Here is a 25,402-nt window from a genome sequence, read left to right on the forward strand (position 1 = left end):
TGACATTTAGAAGCTTCCAAAACTGGAAGGCCCCAGGGCCAGGGACTTTGCAGTCCTGAGAGGGCAGCTGTGCAAATTCAAAGAAATGAAGTGCAAGGAAATTGCGTAAGTTGACCTCCTCTTCGGTAGCGGGGAGAGAAAGCCCAACACTTCCATGCCTCACTGGGCAGGCATTCATGAAGATGAGTAAAATATTATGATCAAAAGCTGTCTCCACAAGGAAACTCACTGAGGCAGCTGGTCTCCATCTCAGCTTAAAAATTCAACTCTGCTGGTCCCCGTAGAGGAGCAGGACCCTGACACAAGCATGTTACCTTCGGCTTTCTTTTCTTATATGACTTCACAACACTTATGTCTGTCGATGAATGAAGCCTCTTTGCACAAGCACTGTCATTTCACTTGCAGGCTCAGGCAGCAAACTCACAGAGTGGAATTGAGTCCAGCCAGCCAGTGAATGCATCTTTTCTGTCTTAAGGAACTGCAACACAGCATTTTCTGACAGAAAGAAGGCTCGGTTGTTCAGCACCTTTTGAACACATGCTTCCAGATGAAAAATATCTGCCACTATAATTAAGGGTAGGGTGCTTAACTAAATATTTCTTTTGTCAGCCTTACATTTTAAAATGAGAGTTTGTTGCCACATTATGCCATTTCAATATTGGATTGCCCTCAACCAGAACATCTGTGTACTTCACCAGCTGCTTTAAACAACTGCCTTCTTTAAAACTAAGTGAAACAGATTATATGTTTTATTCTAGTCAAATTTCACTGTGAAATTCATTGTCTCATGTGCCACAGTTGGCAAGAAGAGAATTATCAATTCACTTCCAAATTAAACAAAAAACTAAAACCCAAACCTCTCTTACTAAAGGGACAGCAACTGCCACCTTATAAATGCGATAAAGATGTTAGCACAGGAACATTTAATATTATTTACATATTCATCTGCTTGATATTTGCTAAGACATTTGGAAGCATGCCCCAGGAAACACACAAGTTCATTCACTCTGCAGCTGGCAATACCAGGGAAGAAGAGATCAGCTCCTGGGACATGCAGATAATTGTAGCTTTTAGTTCAACATAGGCTTGGTTGGAATAACCATCGGCTCAGGATATTCATGTGCACTTTTCAGTGCACAGCAGTATCTCTCAGAGTAGTGAGATGCAAAAGCTTAGTCAGGTGTAAGAAAGAATATGGGATTTCTTGTCCAAGGGCTCAGCTTTTAAAACAAAAGGTTATCAGTTATCCTTGTGACAAAGAATTTAAAATGTAAACTGGATGCAATGGGCCCATATTCCCAAGTTTTCAGAAAGCATGGACCATGTTTAAAGTCCATCCTTATTCCTTGTTATTTCAATGGTTAATGAATTAGAAGCCAGTGTAGGAATAAAGTAGTACTGCATGGAGAACATCCCCAGCTACTCTACAAAAAGCACAACAAATTGAGACTTTGACAAGATCATGTAAACAGGAGCATGGGGATTATTTCTTGAAGGGAATTTCCTTTTTAGTGTTTGCAAACTACACCAGCGAAACCAGGCTGGTCTAGGATGACATTTAAAACGAAACACTTCAGAAAAACAAGTGGTTTCAGGCAAATGTCAGCTATCCCAGTTTCATTAACTAATGGATTCAAAGTGTAAAGACAGTAACACCCAACTGAGATGACAAGAGTTACACATTGTCAATGTAAGTCACAAACCAAGAGAAGCTCAGATACACTCTGACATACCCACTTTGGTGTTTCAGGTGTTTAATACACCAGGAACCTTTTGAAATCCCCTGCAATTCTCTCCACAACTTCTCCAGCATCCCAAAGGGCTAGATAGGTAGAACACAAAGGAAGCTGTTCTCAGTTTTCCTCATTTGGATGGGTTTTACTATCCAGGAACAGGTAGCTCTTCAGACTTTTAAATACCTTTCCCTTGGAAGTCTTCATGACATCTCAGTACAGAACTTCAGTGGTTTGGGTGCTATTACATACACATAATAGAGCCAAAGCACAACAAAACCACAAGGCACATCATACAACTTAACATAGAGAAAGGGATTTTATAAATAGCCTATATGGATACACAGGAGCACATTAACCTAAGAATACTGATGCAGTAGTGCTTTGGGTACCCCTGCAGAAGGAGTCTTCAGATGGCTGTGTAAGGATCACAGGCACTGCATTCCAAATATTTTTCAAGGAGAATTTAAAGTAAACCGAAAGAAAAAGAACATCCCAGGGGATGGGGTAAGAATCAGGGTAACAATGAACAGAACCCCTAAAATGATCCCTACAAGAGGGCAGTAGGTGATCTTGTTGGAAGAGGTGCTTGTACCCCAATCAGAAGTCAAGTTCTGTCTTGACTAAAATCATGTTTTACAAGGGAGCTTATTTACTCCATTTCCTGCAATAAAGAGATGCATTCAGGCAATAAACTGAATTCAAAGCTGTGGTCTCACCCAAGTCAATGAGACAGTACCTGGGTCATTCCCATATTTGTACTCTAAAACTGTAGTTAAATCTAAGGGACATTAAAACACAGGGGCCAGAAGCTGGAGTAAAGATAAAATGAAAAGTGGCACATGCAAAACCCCACTATAAAAAAGATAAACTCCTGTAAGCCACAATTTGAGCCAGACAAAATATTAGAGCCGCTTACACTCTCCTGAGTTCTGCTTCACCTTGTCCAGTCCAGGCAACCTCTAAGTGTCAGTTCTTCATTTGGGCTCCCTTAAAATCAGAAGAAATAAAAGTGTTTCTAGAGCATGCTTCACCTACTCCTGAAGTAGGTGGCTAAAACAGGTCAGGTGAATCACATTAGCAGCAGTTTTTTCTCTCCATTGATTATACAAGGAGCCTACAGGGACCTGGACGGATGTAAACATTCAGAGTTAGGAGAAATGAAGCTCATCTCCAACATCTGCACAACTGCATCCATAGCACTACTAATCCTCTCATGGCTGAAAAGTGGGGGTAATTTCCACTGCAGAAAAAAGACAAAAGTAGAAGACAACCAGCTTTCTGAAGAGTGATCTCAAATGGAAATTCCCAACATAGCAAGGTCTTTCCATTTAAACATTTGAATTAAGCCCACAGGTTGAAAGAGTCTGAGCCTGTTCCTTATTCCCAGGACTACATCTAATTTGGAATCTGACCTTTGGCATGTCATTTAACCTTACTTTTCCTACTAACAGAAAAGTAGGGATAATTATAACAACTCTGCCAGAATGCTGAGTTACTTGATGAACATCTTTAAAGTGTTCTGGGATTTCTGTGCTCCTCATCAAAACAGTCATACTATTAACTATTACATGAACACTAACATGAGTACACTACAAAGACAGCATTTTCCTGATATTTACCTTCAAAACAGCTGATACTAATTTTCATGTGCTTTTCTTTGAACAGTCCCTCTCAGTCGTATTCCCATGCCTATTTCTCTGGGATTCTTCTGATCTGACACTTTGCAAGTTTATCACCAAGTTCCCTTTTCCTGTTGCCTGTTAAAATCATGTCCTAATGAAAAAAACCCATTCTTTCCTTTCTGCCTAAATCTGTCTATATATAAATAGATCTCTCCATATATATAAAAGCCCACACATTCTGCCATTAAGCGTAGCAGACAAATAGATTTGAATTGCTTTAGTGTAAACAAACATGCAGCTTTTTGCCAAATCTAATGGACAGATATAAATAAATCCTGTCTAGAAGCCACACTTGAATCACTGTACACAGTAACTTGGGCTAGAAATCAAAACAAAGTGTCATTATCTCCATCCTCTATTCTCAAAACCCCAGCAGGGAAAGTTCAAGGAAAGTGCTCACATAATACTAACTTTCATTTACAGAACAATGTAGAAATACACACACAACAACATTAAAGTATGTTTATGTACATATACACACATACAGTCCTGTTTCAGAGGGAAAGCAGCCTTGGACAAGGAGAGACCCATAGAGCAGGGCTTGGATCTCACTCATCAGTGCCATTCCCAGGATTTAGGGCACTTTGTACCTTAATTTCTCTGCATTTAACAACTGGTCTGGGGACAACTCCCCGTGCCCATGAGCACGTGGTACCATGTCTGGCAGCACCTACACTAAATCCTAGCATTAAAGACAAATCCTCAGCTCTGTGGCACAACTGCCACTGTCAGATTTGATCCCCTCTTGAATTGATAGTGATTTGGACTGAAGACTAGAGTCTGCATGCTGGACATCCACTACAGAAGCCCAGATGACTCTTCCAGCCCAAGTTCCTGGATGGATGGCTTCCCATGACACACATTTCTGAGGATTGCAGTGAGAGGCTGCAATTCCAGCTAACTCAGTGCACCTGCACCGCCCTGCTTGCCCACCAGCTCTGTCCCCACTTGCCTTGGCTTGCTGGAACATCGAAGTAAAACTCAAACTGACAAGCAACACCTGTTTCCACAGCTATTTTCCACACCCAGCTGCATCTAATCCTTGCTTCATTGCCTTCTTTAAAGTTTAATAAAGGTTTCAGTGAGCAGTCTTAGTCAAGTTTCTGACTCTTTTACTTAATGCTTCCCTGGCTGAGCTCAGACATCTGAAGGAATCTGGTTTTAAGTAATCTGCTCACAGAGAAAGCCCTGGAAATATGCTTTCTGCTTGTCTTAAACCACAAGTGCAAATCTGCAGTACGGTGCATTTTTCTTATGTAGCAACACAATGGCATGGTTTTGCTTCCTTTGCATTGGATTTTCTCAACAACTGCTCTCCCAGATGGACTCAATATAAATCAGGATGTACATCTCAAAATGCATTCCTAAAATTCAAGTTTCTATTCATGGTACCCCCCAAAAGGCTCAGTATCATCCTTCTGAAGTATGGAGAAACAACAAAAAGATGCAGTGGAGCTTACAGATTAGTTGTTTCAATTTAAACATGTGTAATTTCCAGGCATGCAATCTGACTATAAAGATTTGAAAATCTCAGAAATTCTGAGAAAGCACCAGAAATTTTAATTTGGTGAAGCATGGCCAGCTGAGTGCTGATCACAACACATACTGGGGAAGGTGGTGGGGTAAAGCCCCAAGAAGTTAGATCGCAGCAGGCTCTCAGAGTTTGGTGGGACCCCAAATTTTTCAATCCCTGTGTGTGACACCAAGGCAGAGCTGGGGCTCTCATCCTCGGCATCACCAGGCCAGACAGACCAACCTCAGATACTTCAGACAGAATACACCAAAAAAGCAAAGTAAAACACATTCCAGACCTCAAGAGCCAAATCGTGCATCTACAGGGAAAACTGGTGCAGGTCTGACCCCTTGCCTTCCTCTCACCCACACACACAAAAGCAGCCAGCTGAAATCCCCAGTATTTGGCAGTCAAGGTTATCCTGATGCAGACCCGGAGCACACAATTTTGGCTGGAGCTCAGAAGGAACATGGGAAGCTGCAGGGACTGAGCTCACACCCACACCCAATGCTTGTGCACTTGCAGGCACAGATGTGACCCTTTCTGGGGGGAGAAAATTGCATCTGAAAGGAGTGGAACTGCAGTGGGAGCTGAGGTGATGCCAAGTGCACTGTGCCCCTTCTGAACAAACCCCTCCACGTCCTAAGTCTTGGTGCTAGGAAATCACATTGTATTTCAGGATTGATTTTTCTCTTACTTCGACCTTCAAAACTAGGATATTGTTACATCTTGGTCAGCGATGTCAGGATTTTCCACAATAAATCAGACATCGTTTTCATGTCAAATTACCTAGATGCTTTGCATGGGCTGTACACTGTGGGTACTTCATTTTCACCTTCTTCTGCAATAGCACATTTTCTTTCTTCTCCTTTTCACACTGAACTTTATAAATAGTTTAAATAAATGCCTATCTTTGTTTAATGAGCTTGTGCTGTCTGAGTGAGCTTTGAAAATACCATTGGTTATATGGAGTAGCTAAAAATTACCATAGGGGAGCTACTGACATGAATGCATTACCTCTTATTAGCACTAATAATCTTGCCTAACAGGCCAGTACAGTCTTTGAAGTGTCATCCTCACACTTTGAGAATGATCCTTTGCCAAAGGTGGAGGTGGTTTTTTCCCCATCCTTTATATTACTAGTACTTAAGATTCTTAAATCCTTTGCTGTTTCTCTTGCACCAGAATTGTCCCAATACCATAACAGGACCAGTCCAGCTGCACCACACAGCACAGTGTCAGGGTCAAAATGCCTGCTCCCCCAATTCTGCAGTGCACATAGACAAGCTTAGAATCACATTTTCCACACTGTTCATCACTGAAAAACAAACAGAAACTTTCAAATAATTCAAATACTCTACATCTATGTGAGTCTTTAAAGACAAAGGCCAATTTTCTACATAAATAGCATCCAGCTGGTCCTCCTCTCTGGAATAATCAGAGCTGATACATGCTCTTGTGAAAATCTGATCCGTGTAAAATGAATTTTTCTTCATTTTTGAAATATGGTTCTTAGATTTCCATTCCCCAATTAAAACAAGAATGTGACTTTGATCTCAAATAATTTGCAATGCATGTCAAAAAGAGTCTTATCTGTTACTTCCATTTTAATGTCACTTTATAAGAAACAGCCCCTTGCCAAACAGCAGCTAAGCTGTGATGGCTGGGCAGAACAGTGTTAACTACATGAAATAGCATCAGAAATTGCTGTCTCATGAAGCAAAGATAATCTGTGGAGGCAAAGCTGGCAGGAATTTTTATGATAACAATTCTTACAGTCAGAAGAAAGAACAAGCTTTTTTGATACAAAACCCTCCTTCAATCTGAAAAAAAAGTTTCAATCATCTGTTTCCCTAAATTTTCACCTGTCTTTTTCTCCTTTTATTTCCTTTCAGCCTATTTTTTCCCCTGCCTCGCCCTCTCTCCCATGGACAAATTTAATGGGAAGTTAGTCTGTGGCTTTACACCACCGAAAAGAAAAGCAGAAGTTTTACTTCTGAGAATTATCTTTCTTCTGTGAGGCTTTGATATTTTCTTAGTTTCTTAGTGAGAAACTTTCATTTCAGATCTGTAAAGGGTTGTGTAACCATAATCCTGCCTGGTTTTTGCAAGTTACAGAAGTTGGTTTAATAAAACACTTCCTCTCCCTTCAAACACTGTCTCATTTAGATCCCTAGATGACAACCACTACAACAGCACTAGAATAGCATGTTTTATAGAAATACATCAGTTTCCTTAAAGACAGCACAATCCCTCATGCTCTGTAGCTAAATGCCTAAGACACTTGTCTAGGATGTGGACAATCCAGATTTAAACCCAACCCTGTATGACTGTATGAAGAGTGTTTCATCCCAAGTCATCCAGAACCAGGCAAAGTAGAATTCCAGTTTTAGCCTTCATATCCTGGACCAACAAGGGGACACCACACTGCTGACCCATCCACACCAAAACTATCATGCTACAGCAGAGTACTGAAGAGTGTATTTTCACCATAGAAGAGCTGGAAAAGCTTTACCTACATCCAGTTTCAGATTAAAACCCTTAACTCTGTATCTGTGAAATGGAGCCATCACCCTTGAGCTCAGCCTAGCAATCATCTTTGCTGGGCTGCTATCCCCAAATTTCACGACACTTGGCAATATCAACTCCATCTGCTACATGCATCTTTTGCTTGGAGAAGTTTTCCTCTACATTTCTCCCACCCAGGTCACTTCCTTTCTTCTTCAGATCTCATCTTTGCTTCCATTGCACCTACATGGAAAGAAATGGGCTATTTCACAGATTCTTCAATCTTCTCACCTTCCCCTGCTCTACATTAACTGCAACGAAGTAAAACCAAGTCTCAGTTTTCTCTACCTGCTTTTAAAAAGTAATACTGCAAACACCCAGTGGACAATTTTTTCTTCTGATAACCTTACTAAGCCATGTTATTGTCTAACATGGGGGCAATGGTTTCTAAAGGAGACAGACCCAGCTCCCAAAGCATGAAACTAAACCCATGTTACCCCAGTGTGGCCTGAAGAAGCTCTCCAGCTGCTGGTCAGTGAGTAACCTGCAACTACAGATATCACCTTTAAAGGAAGAAACTAAACAATTAACTTTAATTCTGTATAATCTTATCACAGCACATCGGTATCAACAAACACAGCAGCACATTGATATCAACAAACCTCAAAATTTGTTTTGAAGTTGATTTTTCAGCTATCCTGTCACCTCCTTTTTATTTTTCTATGTGTGTGCTTTAACAAACTTCCATGAAGCTTGTATGAGCCACTTAAACTGTGAGGTTTTCAACCTCATTTTACAGGTTGTTGATTTAAACCATAAGTTTGTGTGATCCCAGTATGAGATAAGCGAATGGACACACACAGAAAGTCTCCAAGGAAAAAAAGGCACCAGGCTCACAAAAATCTTACAGCTAAAGGAGGGTTTGAGATACAGCTCTGGGCACAGCTCTTGTGTAGGAATGGCAGGGAGCAATTTCCCCTAGTTTCTGCCTGTTGTCCCACAACATCTCAAAGGGGAAGGGAAAGGTTCATTCCTTACAAGAACAGCGAGTTCCTCAGATGAAAAGTGATTCCAGCAATGAAGCATCAGCTTCAGTGTCAGTGGTTTTTTCCGCCCTTAAGCACTATATCTTCTCCACCTTTAGTTCATGAACACAAAGCTTCTAAGGGTAGGGTTTTGCAGTCAGCCTCTCCTAGCAGCACATGTTGGGAGATCCTACCCTTCCTCCTCTGCACAGAGAGAGGCATGGGTCACCCCATCCTGACTCCTGCAGGAATCAAACTGGCTCCCAGGAGAAGAAGGTCAGGAGTCCAGCCCTAGCCACACTAGAATAAATAGAAAAAAATGACTTCCCCTTCAAAATCAAGCAATGACCTTTAAGGATTAAAATGTATCATAGGAAGAAGCCCCCATATCCTGTATCTACCTTACGAACAGCAGAAATAACAAGACCAGCAATTTGATCCATCTGGCCTTGTTACACAAGAAAAGGCAAGAGGGAATTAGGACATCCACACTGTCCTGTAGCTGAAGATATGGGCAGGGACAGAGATAATGAGCATCTCTGGGAGACACCAGGGTATCAAAACCAAGCATCCACCCCTACGAAGCAGGCACTGCAGGTAGGAAGCAGTGGGCAGCAGCTGTTTTCCATGAAAGTTCAGCTGAAATGCTTCAAATCGTTATAGACTTCATGCTAAGGCTTAGAAAACACAGGACTGAGAATGACTTGCTCTAATGGATGCCCATAGGTGGATTAAAAATTATCATGAATTCTGTTATTTAGAGAAACCATCAGTACTCATGTTTGTTTTCATTTTAGAGATTGACATCAATTTCCATGTGTCTTGATAACTACCTTCAGTCCTCAAAACTGTGTCTGGATCCTCAGTAAACAACAGCAGACACTTCTTGTTTGGAAATATTACTACAAGGTTGGTTAAAAAAGGGGGGGGGTGGGGTTAAACATGTTTTGGAGATGAGAAAGAGAGTTAAGAAAAGAGAGAAAGGGATACACATGTTTTGGAGATGAGAGAGATGAGAGAAAAATGCAAAAGCAGGTTATCATGCGTAGAAGGCAAAGGGAACAGAGAGGAAATTCCTTGGGTTTGGAAATGAATTACACTGCAATAGATCTCAGGTAGCTGAACCAAGCCTTTGGCACCAGTGAGAGTGGTGCTCTATAGGGTTTACAGTCCAACAGAAGAAAAGATGGAAACACTTCATACTTCCACAGACAGCCTCCTGTTTTAGGCACTAAATACACACACCACAGACAATTTACACTGATTTAACTGTGACTGGCAATTACCTCCTAACATAGACAGTGGAGCTCCTCCAATCCAGTGAATATCCTGGGATATATCTCCTTTCATATTTATATTTGGGATACGATTATATGCCCAGGCATCAGAATATTTTCCCCTTAAAATCTGGCCAAACCTGACTCCACCACCTCTAACAAAGAGTCTCTATCTATTTTCCTCTTCAGGAGAAATATTTCAACAGAGCCACTATGAGAATAGTACGTGCTTATCTTCATTTCCAGCAACAGCATTCCCACATTGCTTTCTTAGAAGCATTTCTCTCCTTCTCTTCAAATGTCTCAGTGCTAAACCACTGAAATATGTGGCAACTGCAGTGTCAGTTGTCACAGGGAAAAATATGTCAGCAAAAACATTTGATTCAATCTGCTGTTTAAGGAAGCAACATTTCCTCAGGGTGTATGCCTTGTGTGGATAAATAACAACTGTCCAAAATCCAAGGATCTAAAATCAATTTCCAGTATCAAAGAGCAGATTTGAGGCAATCACCTTCAGCAAAAGAAAAATGCAAAACTAGTTCCTTTTCCTCCTCTTCTAATTTAGTGCAAGTTCGTTTTGGAAAAAAAAAATTATAAAATTTAGTCTTTCAGTCACAAAATGAAGGGTGCAGGATTATGCAAAGGGTATTATAGATCTTATTGGAACCATAATTTTCCCCCCATGCTTGTGCATTTTCTCTGACAATATGGAGTATTCACATTTGCATATTGAACAACTAGACTTGCCAATTCCTGCAGATAATCAAAAACTTCTGTCTCAACAATGTATTTTTATCAAGTTTCACATTCAGCTCTGAGGCTCCCAGCATAAGAAGGTCATCAGCCTCTTGGAGCAAGTCCAGAGGAGGCCATGAAGATGATCTGAGAGTTGCAGCACCTCTCCTATGAAGACAAGCAGAGAAAATTGGGGTTGTTCAGCCTGGAGGAGGTTCCAGGGAGACCTTCCAGCACTTTCCAGTACCTAAAGGGGCTACAAGAGGCTTGGAGAGGGACTTTTTACAAGGTCATGGAGGGATAGGACAAGGGGGAAGGGCTTCAGACTGAAAGAGGGGATGTTTAGGTCAGGTATCAGGAAGAAATTCTTTACTGTGAGGATGGTGAGACACTGGCACAGGTTGCCCAGAGAAACTGTGGATGCCCCATCCCTAGAAGTGGTCAAGGAAAGGTTGGATGTTGTTTTGAGAAACCTGGTCTAGTGGGAGGTGTCCCTGCCCATGGCTGGGGGGTTGGAAGGGGATGGTCTTTAAGGTCCCTTCCAGCCCAAACCATTCCATGATTCTATGAATTTGCGCGTACCCACGTGAGCACAAAAGGGAGGAACATAAGCAGCTGGTTCACTGGTGGACACTCCATTGCAGAGAGAGCCCTGAGCAAGCAGAGACTTGGCAAGCCTGCAGCTTCCAGGTGCACACATTTGCAGTTATTTATTAAGCACCTACAGGATATTCTGAACATCATAATGCAATTGGAGAGTTCAGCTATGCAGGTCAGAACTGATTATGGTCTGCCAAGATACCATCCTTGAATTTTCTCCATTTTTAACTTGCTTTCTCCCTTTCATTTTAACACCTTTTGAACTCAGAAACAATTACTCCACAAATTTTTTCCCCTCTTGTCAGAAAAGATTAACTGCACCATTTGGTGTGTTTCTCACTAGCTGCTCCATCTAACCTGGAAGGTCAGAGTCACCAACTTGGAACAACAATGTGTTCCACTTCTGCGTAGTGCTGCAATCCCATTACACCTCTACACAGAAGCTACACTCCTATAGCAACTTGAAATAGTATTTTGGCAACTGTCCTGATGCTTCTTATTCATCAATACGATCATATTTTTTGCAGCAAGGAACAGGAATCCTTTTCTATTGTCATAGAGTCATAGAATGGTTTCAGTTGGAAGGGACCTTAAAGATCATCTAGTCCCAACCTCCCTGCCATGTACACTTTCCATGTTCTTGGGATTGCCCTGAACCAGATGCAGGACCTTGCACTTGGCCTTGCTGAACTTCATGAGGTTCACATGGACCCACCTCTCAAGCCTGTCAAGGCCCCTTCCCTCCAGTGTGCTGACTGCACCACAAAGCTCGGTGTCATTGGCAAACCTGCTGAGGGTGTGTCCATGTTGACAACAAATATGTGAACAGTGCCAGTCCCAACACTGACCCCTGAGAATGCCACACTCACTCACCAGTGGCGTCCACTCTCACATCAAGCTGTTGACCACAGCTCTTTGAGTGGGACCATCCAGCCAACTTCTCATCCCTCGAGTTGTCCATCTGTCAAATCCAAGCCTCTCCAGTTTAGAGTCAAGGATGTTGTGCAAGACAGTGTCAAACATTTGGCACAAATTCAGGCAGATGATGACAGTCACTCTTCCCTTATCCACCAACACCGTAACCTCACTGCAAAGGCCTCCATATTTGTCAGGGATGATTCACCCTTGGTGAAGCCATGCTGCTTGTCACCTCACCTGCAGGTTCCTAAAGCTGCTTGGCTATCTAAACTGCAGTTTCACTTCTGAAAATTAGGATTATTTTAAAGGCCTCCTTCTTATGGAATTTTCAGCAGGAAAAACTACAGGAGACAGGCCTGCGTGCCTTTGGAGCACCAGCCTTTTGTCCCTCTGATAAATCATCTTACCATTTGTTGGAGAACGGGGCAGGAAAAGTCATCTGCCTTTTACTGTAATATCTGTCTTTACAAAATGATCATGCTTGTCCTCTATACTGTTCTTTAATAAACATGCCATGTATCCTGGAAATACCTAAACTGTCAGCAGTGAAATCACAGGATCATAGAATATCTCATATTAGAAGGGAACCACAGCTATCACTGAGTCCAATTTCCTGCTCCTCACAGGACTACCTAAAACTAAACCACATGACTAAGAGCATTGCCCAGGCACTCCTTGAACTCTGACAGGTTTGGTGCCATGACCATATCCTTGGGGAACTGTTCCAGTGACCCACCACCCTCTCAGCGAAGAATCTTTTCCTAATGTCCAGTGTGAACTTCCCCTGATGCAGCTTCATTCCATTTCCTTGTGTCCTGTTGTTGGTCACCAGAGAGAGGAGAATGCTGCAGTCAAAGTCAGAGCAGGCATTCTGCCACAAGATTTCATTTTTGCAGAATCATATTAAACCAAAATTCTTCACTAATTTGGGGTATTCAGGTTTTTCTTGCTTGGCAGCAGCAAAAGAAGCTTAGACATCAGAATTCTTGTGTGCTGATCCAATTGTGCAGCTAAACGCAGCCATGAAATGCTTAAAGGCACAATAAACTCAATGCCTCCATCTGCCCAAAGGCATGGCGGATCACCTGCTCCCAGAGGACACCTCCTGATCCTGTTGTTGCTTTGGGCATCAGCAGGTGAGAGGCTTCCCATGCACCATGGCATCCCAATGTTCTACGTTCATTCTGAGCTTTGCTTTCTATTCATTGGTGGGTTTCAATTCCTCTGTTCAGAGCCAGCTTGCTTTGAGAGACTCATTTTCCTTCCTGTAGCATTCTCAGTTTTGCTCATTGGATGAGGGAATAGAAGATGTAGTTAAAAATACTGCGATGCTGTGGTGGGCGGTGTAGCAGAAATAGACAGACACCAGCTCACTGCGAAGAATACCAAGTAATATCCCAGAAAGATAAAGGCATAGCAACAAAAGAAAAGAAAAAGCATTTGTGTTCTGCCACTAGAGAGCTAAATCTGGGCGGAAGATACCAAATGAGGAGTACTGCTCGTGGCCAAGTGCACCATCCTCCTGATGGCTTCACGTGCAAAGTCATCTTACAACAACACGGTCAGCAGCAGATCATAAAAGCACGGCTTATGCACAATCCTGCCTCCAACTATAACTCAAATGTACGTGAGCTTTGGGGTTTTATGAAGACAGTGCAGATACCAGCAATAAAATGGGCCCAGCCCGTAGCATACAGAAACCAGAAGCCCATATGGACTGCGAAGGGGCTCAGCTCCATTAACCCCTGCTTTAAAAGCAATCAAAGTTTTTCAGGGGATATTAGGTTCTTTCCAAGAGGAAGATAAACCAAGCTTGGCTGATACAAGGAACAATGAGATTATTCGATGGATTTACTCCCTATTTTTTCAAAGGCTTAAGTCTCTCCTCATCCAGCCAGTAACCACATGGGTAAGATTTCATCCCAAAGGGCTTTACAAATAGTTTTTCATGAACAGTACACCAGAGTCACTTACAGACTTTAAGTGAGACAATTCTTCAGAGAGGTCCAGCAGCTGCTTAACACTTCACAAAAATAACCTGGCACCATTTCACCAGGGAAGTGAAGATGGCTGCATCAAAATGAAATTGGGGGAACTTGGGTGGCCTGACTGCAGGGATGCCTCTTGGCATGGGCTCAGGGTGCCGCAGCCTGCACCACCCATCTGGGGAGTCCTGCAGGTCTTTAAGGCTCCGTGTGGAGGCAGGAAAAAAAAAAGCAGAGTAACACATGCAGAGATGTCATGGATGGGTCTGCATGAGTAGGCACCACTGGGATCACCAGGATGGATCTGCATTAGCAGGCACCACTGGGCTCCCCAGTTCTGGGGACACTTGGGTACTCAAGGCCTGTGGGTGCACTGGAGCCAACAACCCTGCTGCAGCAACTCACACATGAGCTTTCACTTCAGGGTAAAGTCAAGGTGAGAGATGAGTGCAAGCCTGGGTTTTGTGCACATGGAAGACAGGAACCTTTGAAAGAGAGTGGGGCCTCCATGGAGCAGGGGCCCTTACACCAGAGAAGAGTGCCCTCTGCTGCTCCAGCCACTTTGCTTCCAGGAGCCCATGGGAGGGAGGCTTCCACCCCACTGCTCAACTAGACCACTTTTTCAGCTTTATCTCACAAGATATGTTTTGATACCATCAAAATCTAAAATAGCCACAGGCACAAGAATAATCACACCATAAAAAACCCATCAACATGCAGATGCAACCTCAACAAAACACCACAGAAATTCCTAATAAAATAAATGCCATTTAAGTGTTGCTATACAGAAACACCAGCCCTGTCAGTGCAGAAAATTTAAAAGAAAATGTCTAGCAGTCTGCACATCAGATGTTAATACTATTTTCAAATCAAGTCTAAGAGAGGATGACAAGTAATTTAATAAGCCTAATGGGTGTGTAATCAGCATTTGACCATTCCTGCCATAAAACTAGGTGTCTTTCTGGCCCACGATGTCTAGGAAAGCCACTGAAAGACAGCTAAGGCTTTTAAAGGAGAATTTTAAAAACATCCTTTTTTTTTTTCTCATTGTAGATTTATTGAGAATTTCACTCAATTAAGAATAGGACCCAACCAACTGGTTGAAATACAAACAACTCTGTGGGCATAGAAAGTAGCACAGTAAGTTTGGGGCCCATTTGCACCCTAATTTACTGCCAACAATCAGCAATGTCAAGATTCTGAGCATCTCCTGACAGCCCTGACAACAGCAGTTACACAGCATTATCTGGTCTTCCAGTAAAATCTTTCCCCTTAGACAGCATTCATGCTGCATTTCACAACAGGAGGAATATACACAGCCAGCCTGGATCCCTCAGCCCTTGCAGCTGGAATCAGAACATTTTGGGGAGTGGGGGTGTCCTGTACCTGCTTTTTCTGCTTTTACCTCCACTCACACACAGAACTGAGGAGCAAGTCACAAAATAATGGAAATTGCCAATATATTTGCCTAACAAAAGGCAGAAATAATATTAAAAATATCTCATCTGAGGGTAGAAAGTTTAATTTTAAGGTACTTGATAAAGAATGCTCATTGTTTATAGAAAGAGAATCCATCATCTCCTCTAGTTACATACTTGGTCAAACAATCTATTTTTTGAATCAAGAAGAAAGGGTATTTTTAAGATACATTATAATAATGATATACAGACAAACATATTGTGAGGTGTGAGGTGATGCCTAGTGCTGTTCCAACATTGTCACCATTTTATCTGGACAATTTTATAACACAAGTTATAAGAACTGAACACAAAGCAAAAAATTTGTACAAAAAGTGAGACACTCCCTACCCCACAACTACTGACCAGAATTTTTTCAAGTCCCAAACTCCATAGAAAAATAATTTTCTGTTAGTGAGGGTAGAAATTCCGGTTTATGTCTTCAACTATCTGTTACAGTTTAATAGACCTCAATACTTGCATAAGGATGGAGTTATACTGGGGGTGGGGATGGAGGAGGAGAGGGGGCAGAGGCAATACTGAGCAGAACCAATATCAAATAAAAAGTGCTAATTTTATATTCTAACAATCACAGTTGCTCAAATGTTTGCAAACAACAAACCAACCCCAGCAAACTTAACAATATTCTGATTTTAAATGTAATTAATAAGGAATTCTGCAGCTACAAGGTTATGAAAAAGACATGTACACTCTGCAGCAGCATAAAATATAATCCTGTGTACAATCCAAGCATCAATTTTCTCTTCTCTATCACCATCAGTATTTTATCTTGAAGGAGCATCTGTCAGATTCTCCAGAACTAAAAATAGCAAAGACCCTTTTAAAGAGAACAGTTTCTGGTTTATATTTATAACTACCCTGTACTCGCTGTTTCTGGCTGCATGGCTATGAAATTTGTGCAAGATATAATCAATTACCCAGCTTTGCACTTCATCATGCAGTTAAGCTAGCGTTACCTGCACCGAACCCTTCAAGCACTTCTCCCCATGCACAGGGTAGAGATTCTAAAACGCAATAAATATCTGCACATTGAAGAAACTAGCTGTAGAGCTGACTGACATTACACAGCAAAAACCTTGTGAGAACAAAAACCAAGCACACTGATGTATAAAACAGAGAGCCTACCTGAATTCTTCAAATGCATACATGGCCTAGCAACTACACAAATGCTCTGAAATTTAAAATAATCTTCTTAACGTGCAGGAGGACCATTTAGTTTGTCAAACTGCAGCAAAATGCATAATGACGAGACAGTATATTTGAAATATTCTGAGGAGAAAGGGTATGCAGATACTGGCCTGCAGCCTACAGCTCAGCCAGCTGCTGACAAGCAGCAGCTAACAGGAAAAGGCGATAGAGTACCATGTGATCATTCCTGCAAGTCTGATTAATGCAGTATACTCCAAGAATACAGGCTGATATCTTTATTATTCAAGCCAAATAATCAAATATGGTACACGACAGGCTTCACAGCTAAATTATCATTCACATGCTCCATCAAAATCAGCAAGCACAAGCAGAGGTTACTAAAAAACTAAATATATACCGTAACCCAAGAGATTAATTAGGCCCATTCAAGCTGGTTTTCTTACCTTGTAGTGATATTTTAGTCTGTGTTTTTATTCATCTAAACCATCAGTGATGGAACAAAAGACTGCATCCACAAACCTCCCCTTCCATGAATGCCAGAACATTTAAAGTAGTTTATCTGCTAGAAATCATTTCCTCTGTAGTCTATCCCCAACCACTTTAACTCCTTCAGCCCTGAACTCATCGCCATAAACCCTATTTGCAGTGCCACGCGGGCTTTTTTAGGGTTTACAGGGTTAACACCAAGCAATCGCAGCAGTGCAACTGAATGAAGCGGGGTAAGAGCCAAAGGAGTCATATCTGCGAGATCACAGAAGGGAGATAGGAATGAGGAAAGTTGAGCATTTCGTGGCATTGCAGTGTGCAGGCGAGGATGCTTCAGCTGCCTAGCAACAGCGCACGCAATCTCCATGGCAACAGCGCAGCCAGCGCAGGGGGCAGAGCGTCCGCTGCGCACCCCAGGGGCGACACACGGGGACAACTTCCCCGGCACGGCCACAGCAGCCTGTGCTGGCCGCCCAGCACCGCCCGGGGAGCCGGGGCTCTCCCCGGGGAGAGGGAGCCACGCACTCCCGGGGGAGCCACGAGGCACCCCGGGCTCAGGGGTGCAGCCTGCACCTACTCTGGGTGGGGGGGTCCCACTGCGGTGGAGCGTGGAAGCACACGGACAAGCTCCTGGAACAGCTTGGCAATGGACGGCACATCTGCTGCTCTGAAACAACACGGCCCAGCAGCGATGCACACGGAGGTTGAATAAACACAGTTCACGGCGCTGGGGAACACACCTCAAACACCAGGAGCCAGAGCTCGCCATCCCTGTAGCAAATTCCTTGGAAATTCTGGATGTGCAAGAATCACAGGCTGGATGACTCCCATCACCAGGGATGCTTGGGATTGTATGGGTGTTAGCTGCGGGAGAGACTGGAGAGGCTTTGCCCAGGCAGACAAACTCGGCAGCATGATGGGGAGGGCCAGGGGGAGGTTTTACCCTGGGGCTTTGCACACCCCAGAGCAGCCTCAGCGTCAGCCACAACAGTGTGGGGACACCCAGGGGTGCCAGCACTGGCCAGAGGGGGGACAGGCTCTGCCACTCGCCTGCTGGCTGGAGAGCAGGTGAAAGGTGAGGACTGCTGGAAATGAGGGAGATTCAAATCCTGGGAAATCAACCCCAACCCTGGGAAGGAGAGAGAATGGGGCAGTGGGAGAACTTGCTGCCTGGGAAAACCACAGGAAGACAGGAAATTCAAAGTTACCTCTGAGGCTGCTCCCCACCTTGGTTTGCCTCTTTTACTGCTAGGGCTGGTTTCTAGCACAAGGAAACACATGGAGGATTTTGGCTGGAGTCCTAAGTGTCCAAACCCAACTACAGCTCCTGAGGTTCACTGTGCTCTAGGGCAATGGGTGTCCCACTGAGCTGCAGGATTTGGAGGCTGGAAAAGCATCCAAAGTGTACAGACTGCCACGTCTCCTAAACACAGTGATTGCGGACAGGCCACGGTAACTGTGGCATCTGATCTCATGACTCTGAAAAATATAGGCAGAAAGGGCTGGAATGAAAGGAAAAGGCACTCATGGCAAAAAACCCCAGCACTGGAAACAAAAAAAAATTCCACATTTATTTGAGACATGGTGTTTTTAATGTAGTAGTGACCTTGGGTTTCATTTTATTTCCTTTAAACAAATGTGATAGTGTTAAGTGACAATAAAGGCACGCTGTAGGAGCACTAAAACACATGCAGTCACACCATCTGACAGAAATTAATTCTTCCACAAGCATCCAGCAAGATAAGGACTGCGAGGTAGGTGCTTCTGGCTACAGCCTAAAAAAAGATTAAAATTGGCAGAGAGGAGAACAATGCAACCATCAAGAGAAGCTGCCTTCCATATTTAGGCTGAAATTCACTACAAGTATGCTCACTGTATACAGCACTCAAGCAGCTGGGCACAGGAGAGGCTCTCCTTGCAAGCAACTGTTCTGCTACTGACTTTGTAGGAGATAGTTTTATACCTCCAGAGCTAGCCAAGATCCCTCATGGGGGAAGGATGGAATTCTGAACTTCTGTTTTCTTGCTCACCCCAATCTTCCTCTAACTTCAATCAAGTGGAAGAGGGCTGGTTTTCACTTGAAAAGTGTTTCTTTTTCATGCTGTAATGTAAAATAAAGCCTTTCTACAGAATTAAGAGCCAACATACTGCTTCCCCTAAGCATTCTTCTTGAAACAAAGTTGACAAAATCACTGTCTGGTCTTCCAATTTCTGCAATTTCACAACAGCCACTATGCAAATAAATAGTCAGCTGTTCAAGTCAAGGCTTCTGTCATCAATGACTTCACTGTGAAGGACTAGAAAAGCAAACATCCTCCAGAAAGTTTTCATATATAGCAGAGGTCAGCTGTTGAAAGGTTTCATTAGGATAACAGTTCAAATTTTTTTCTTGGCCAGCACTTTCACAACAGCTGATAGCATTACAGACAGAAACAGCAGAACTTCTGTCTTGTGAGACAACCAATAGTCTCAACTCTGGTTAATCAATTACTAGGATTCCCATATTCAACAGTAAGATCTGAGACCATCATGTCCTACTGTAGGCATGAATGAGGCTCAGCATGAAATTTTACCAAACAGAACTCACAGGGGCTTCACAAAGTCACATGAACACATGCAATGGCCAAACACATAAATAAATGCAAGGCTACAATACCTGCTTACAACTTTTTAGCAAAGACTGTAACTTCTTATGCCCTGAGCCAGACTGAAGGTCTTGAGAAGCAGATGGAAATTATGTCAGAAACCACAACCATCAATGAAATTTTGTACAAGAAGTTGTTTGTTCCCTGCCTGCCAGTATAACCAGTCCAGACCTTTGATGACAAATGTTCCACACTTTACCAAAAATAGAAATTATGTCACATGAAAGAAAAATGTACTAAATATTGGGTGGGACAATTAATGTAATGGGAACTGTGGGACCCAGACCCCACCTTCTGATCAGAGGCCAAAAAGATGTGACATTGAGTGTCCCTCCCACTGAAGACAATCAGTAGCTTTTGGGAAACAATTTGCAATTTTAATGCTGGGCTCTAACAAACAAGTGAGACTGTAATAGAAGTGGTTATCCTTGATGAAAGCTTGTCAGAAAAGCAAAGGATGCAAAAAAAGCCTGGAAATATGACAAACCACAACAAGGCAGAGGGTAGTGGTGAAATTTCCGGCTTTATCTAGTATTTCCCTGGCATCCAAGGGCCTTGTGCTGATACTCTGCTAAGAGCCTGGTTTCCTCAAGTGTAGCATCTTGCATTATTCTTGTTCAGTATATCAGTGGATCAGTATTTGTCCTCTTGACCTGAAATTCCACCAAAGCCTTTGCCAGATGCTTGGTGACATCATCCGATCACAAACAGACTGAGATATTTTAATGAGGTAACTACTTATTCCCTTGCTCAAGAAAGGAAGAAAGCCACTAACACAGTGGACTTCTGTCATTAAGCCTGCATTATCATTATGTTGAAGTGATATTCAGACCACTCTAAAAAACCCCCTGTGCTGAAAAATTCAGCATTCACTTCAATTCATGAGGAAGAAAACAGAAAGGAGAAGGGAAATGAGCCAAAGAGAGCATGAGTGTTCATTCACTGCAGCTCCAACATTTCTGCACAGTGGAGAATGTGGCAATCACAGGCAGCATCCCAGAATATGCTGAAAAATCTCCTTTCAACAGGATTGTCTCCAAGCTCAAAAATCTTTCTTGGGCTGAAGAAAATAAGATTTAAAATGTTTATTGAAACAGGAAAGGAGTGGCTACCTTAGTTTGTTCAGGTTCTGGGGAAATTGTGAAAATAATTGCAGTGCCCTTAAGTTTACTGAACAAGGATGTGTTCACTATTGGAGTACTCACTCAAAGCTTCAGCTCTTAAAGGGAAGGATGGGTGGGGCAAAAAGGAACATCTTTTCCCTCCTTTTATCAACGGGATTTCTGTTACATGTTGCCTTAAAATACAATGTGAATTTTGATGCACAAGAATAATCCAACACATTTCAGGCTTCTCCGTTCACTCTCCACTTTTCAGCTTGACCATGAAAGTTTGGCTCTCTGATGTCAACCTCCACCAAAAAAATCCTACCTCATTTATATAGCTTGGAATTATCACAGCACATGAATACTTGCACAGAAAAAATCAATTTTTTCCCTCTCAACTTTGGCCCAAGTATGCTGCATGCTTTGCAAATCTCAGAGCTTGAGATTCCTGATCACAGGATGGCTGATGCCTTCCCCACATTCTTCTCCCAGGGCTTTACTCTTATCATACTGGGAGTATCACATACCAATTTCATGAACAGATACCCTGTACCAGGTGCAGATGAATGCACAGCAACTCACAGGGCTGAGAGGGGATGTTTTTCCAAATACAGCCTCATCTGCCTTATTCTAGTGCTTTAGGGAAGATGCACTGGAGTGAACCAGAGAGAATGGGGTTCTTACTGATTTTCTATCAGCCCTTGGGGATAGCACCAAGTCACAACTAGCAATCCAACAGAACTGAGCCAGTCGGGGTGAAAACTAAAAGCTCCATACGGATTATTAAGTTATTGATCACTGCAACAGTGCCTGAAATATGCAGTCAAGTGTAGGAGTGCATGGTGCTGACTGCCATAGAAAGCTGAAAATGGAAAAGCAGTTTACATAAACAACAGACATGGATATATGAGATAAATTCAAATTAGCAAAAGAAGAAATATGGTCAAACTGCCAAACATCCAAAAACTAATTCAGTCTGTATAGGTTGCAAATGTTGGTCAATATGACCAAGATTTGGGTATTCCTTCCTGTTTATAAGAAAACATTTTAAATCACACGAAATGTAGTGACACAACATGGGACAACAGCTTCAAACTGAAAGGTCAGTTAAGAATAGGTATTAGGAAGAAATTCTTTACTGTGAGGGTGGTGAGGCCCTGGCACAGGTTGCCCAGAGAAACTGTGGATGCTCCATCCCTGGAGGTGTTGAAGCCCAGGCTGGATGGGGCATTGAGCAACCTGGACTAGTGGAAGGTCCATGGCAGGGGGATAGGAACTAGATAGTCTGTAAGGTCCCTTCCAACCCAAACCATTCTATGACCCTACTGATTAAAAACAAACAAAAAAATCCCTTCCAAGGAAAGGGACAAGGCTATACAAATTTGAAGTGCAAGGCAGTAATGTATTATTTCTCCTAGATAAACAATTATCAACCTTTTTTTTCAGTTCAGCACAGAAAAATTTGAATCATGCTGCAGACAGAAGTCCACTTTGTAATAATGAATTACACTGCCTCAATATTCACCTGACAGCCAAAGTGTCTTACACCTGCTACATCTTTGCTGATTAGCATCTGTACAAAAACAGAGAGTAACACAGAAGACATTATCAGAGAAAATAAATGTATGTTGGAAACTTCCTTAAAGCCAGCTGAAAATAGTCAATTTGACTTTTTCCAAGTTATGAGGGATTAAGTGGGGAAAAAGGGGAAGTGAGAGGCTAAAACTCGACCAGCATTATCAGCACTATCAAATGAAATATCAGTGGAACTGAAAATAGAGTCTGAATAAGCCATGGTCACTAAAGGCTTCACTAAAAGGCACTTCAAAATAAAACATTTGGATGCTCATGCAGGGTGTATACATCACATCTCAACAAACACACCTGTGTACTTCAGACATGAATACAAGTACACATACCACCACAAACACCCTGGCTTCTTGTCATCTCCAAGGAAGACAACTGTACAGTGGCATGCTTGCAGGCAAAAGTAGCAGCCACCATGAACCAAGCAACTTCCCCCACACAAATGGGCACATTATTGCCTGAATTTGGGATTCATTATCAAGTATACTGGCAAGACAGAAGTTACTCTGCATGGAAAATATCAGTGTCTACTAGACATTTTCTCTGGTAAACATTAGAAGAGCATTCCTAGTAACAATTGGGTCTTCTCATTGTGAGAGACCGAAACAGTTAGTGGCTTAAACATTTCCAAGATCATAGAAGGGCTTTTGCCCACTGGAGCAAATTGCAAAGCAACAGCTGTCCACCTGCAACCACCCCTGAAGCCCACACCTCCAGCTGATATACCTATCAACTGGAATTTGGACTGTGACAGGAACATGTGATACTATAATGGGGATATTATTGTCAAATCATCCCAGGTCTGGAGAGAGGAATGTATCCACAAGTGGTACTGGAAGAGAAACTGGAATGCTGATGGCCCAGACATTCAGGGGGAAAGTCCAGGTGCAGGGGGTGAGCACAGCCCTGCAGGCTACAGCTGGTGTTGAGCGAGGTAAGGAAGGAGGCAAACCCCGCCAGGAGGATTGTGTCTCCTTGTCCTTACTCCAGTGAACTCAGCTGTGATAACTCCCCTGCCGGGCAGTACCGTGGCCTGAAGGTTTTAATCTCTGCTGATGGGCCATAATGGGCTATAATGGACTCAACCACTGATGTAACAGGCATGTATCATCTCAGAAAGTGTCAAATACTCCCGCAATGTCCCATGATCCACAACATTACATCATCTGTTTAAAGTTCCCACCCCAAAGGAGGTACCTGGGCATTCCTACCTAAACCTGAGTCAATATAAACCCCATAGGGGGGTGTTGGGATTTTTCTCTGCTGCCTATTTGGGATTACCACCATCACCTGATGGAATCAGTCTGCAACCATCCCTTTGACCAACAAACATCAAAAATAAAACAACCAAGCCTCAGTGTGAGACCTGTGGGTGGTGAGATCTTTCTACTCTTATCCTTTCTTTTCCTTATACATTTTCTTAAGTGATACTTTTATGCTTTCATATTGCCATATTGCTATAGATAACAACAGCCAAAGTGGCTACATACCTGTTTTCCTGTGCAACCAAATTGTTTTACAATGAACCCTGCATGTGTGTATTTACAAACACTGATCATTCAGTGTCCTTTCCCTCTAATCTGCCCCAAGGGATCTATTAACAAGAGCCTGGGTTACCCTTGCCTTCTAGGGTGGGTTGTAACACTTACACCTCTGCACTCTCTAGTTAGATGGTAGGATGTAGACAAGAGAAAAATGAAGGCTAAGTTTTATAGCTCTGCTTCTTAGCCAAAGGTACCTCACTGCAGTTGATAAAACTCCATGGCTGACCTATCTGTTGAGCAAGCTCCTTGCAGCACAAGATCACAGCACCCAGGTCTTTGGACCTATTGGCTTACAGGGATTTTACATGTGCATAATGTGAAAGCTCAGATTGGAGCAAGGCCTGGAATTTCACCTGGAACACAGAATTATAGAATGGTCTGGGGTGGGGGGGGGACCTTAATATCATCTCATTCCAACATGTGCAAGGGGTGGGGACACCTTCCACTAGACCAGGTTCTTCCAAGACCCATCCAGCCTGGCCTTGAACACTTCCAGGGATGGGGCAGCCACAGCTTCTCTGGGCAACCTGTGCCAGGGCCTCACCATCCTCACAGTAAAGAATTTCTTCCTAATATCTAATCTAAACATCCCCTCTTTCAGTTTGAAGCCATTCCTCTTGGCCTATCACTACAAGCCCTTGTAAGAAGTCTTTCTCCAGCTCTCCTTTAGGTACTGGAAGGCTGCTACATGTGGGGGTTATCCAGTGTAAGGTGCTGTTGATGGGGGATCTGCCAAAACTGAGCTGCATTGCTATCACATTAGCATGTATTCTCCCTCTTCTTCCTACAAAAAAACCACCCACAAGTTTTTCTTTCCCTTGCAACTGATGCAAAAGATGTTATATTAAATGTATGCAGGAATTATTCACACACTGTGGAATTCTTTGTTCAGAAAACGGCTTCTGACAGCAGCACCAGACCTAAGCTGTGGCAATTCAGAACAACATTTCTTCACTCCCATGAGAACACATGAAGTTCTGATTCCTCCAAGGCTTCATTACAGCCTACCACTCATTAGCACTTTTACACACTAACCCAAATGACCTCGCTGGCAGGAGGGAGTTGCCAGTGTGTGGTGCCACTGGAGCTGTGCTTCTACCCAGAGGAGGGTGACACCATTGTCACATCAGCCAGGTTCTGGCCTGCTCTGCATGGACAAGTCTTGACTCCAGCAGGGCTTTTGACATAACATCATTATAGACACATTCACCAGTGTGTAAAAATACACAGTGGGGAAGTAAAGAAGACAGTCAGACTCTTCTCAGAGGTGATGGGACAAGAGGGAACAGGTACAAATTCTGAAATACAGGGAATTCAATTCAGAAATAAGAAGAAACTTTTCTACCATGAGTGCTCAAACATTGGCACAGGTTGCCTAGAAAGTTTGGCATCACCATCTTGGGAGATATTCAAAACTCAATGGGACAA

At 42.8% G+C, this 25,402-nt stretch overlaps 1 protein-coding gene across 8 annotated transcripts in view; it reads right to left on the minus strand.

Annotated features, from left to right (window-relative positions):
* The window catches only part of EVL (Enah/Vasp-like), a 121,439-nt gene extending 104,120 nt beyond the window's left edge, over window positions 1–17,319 (minus strand). For 2 of the 8 annotated variants that reach the window (XM_048307534.1, XM_048307533.1), the window contains exon 1: window positions 16,583–16,795. In XM_048307534.1, the coding sequence (XP_048163491.1) occupies window positions 16,583–16,605 (23 nt within the window). In that variant the 5' untranslated portion in view covers window positions 16,606–16,795. Of the gene's footprint in view, window positions 1–16,582; window positions 16,796–17,049 lie in introns of those variants that run through there. The other 6 variants (XM_048307531.1, XM_048307529.1, XM_048307532.1 and 3 more) reach the window with 6 other exon arrangements.
* Window positions 17,320–25,402: the final 8,083 nt, after the last annotated feature.

This window comes from Corvus hawaiiensis, chromosome 6 (genome assembly GCF_020740725.1).
Source record: "Corvus hawaiiensis isolate bCorHaw1 chromosome 6, bCorHaw1.pri.cur, whole genome shotgun sequence".
Taxonomy (NCBI): domain Eukaryota; kingdom Metazoa; phylum Chordata; class Aves; order Passeriformes; family Corvidae; genus Corvus; species Corvus hawaiiensis.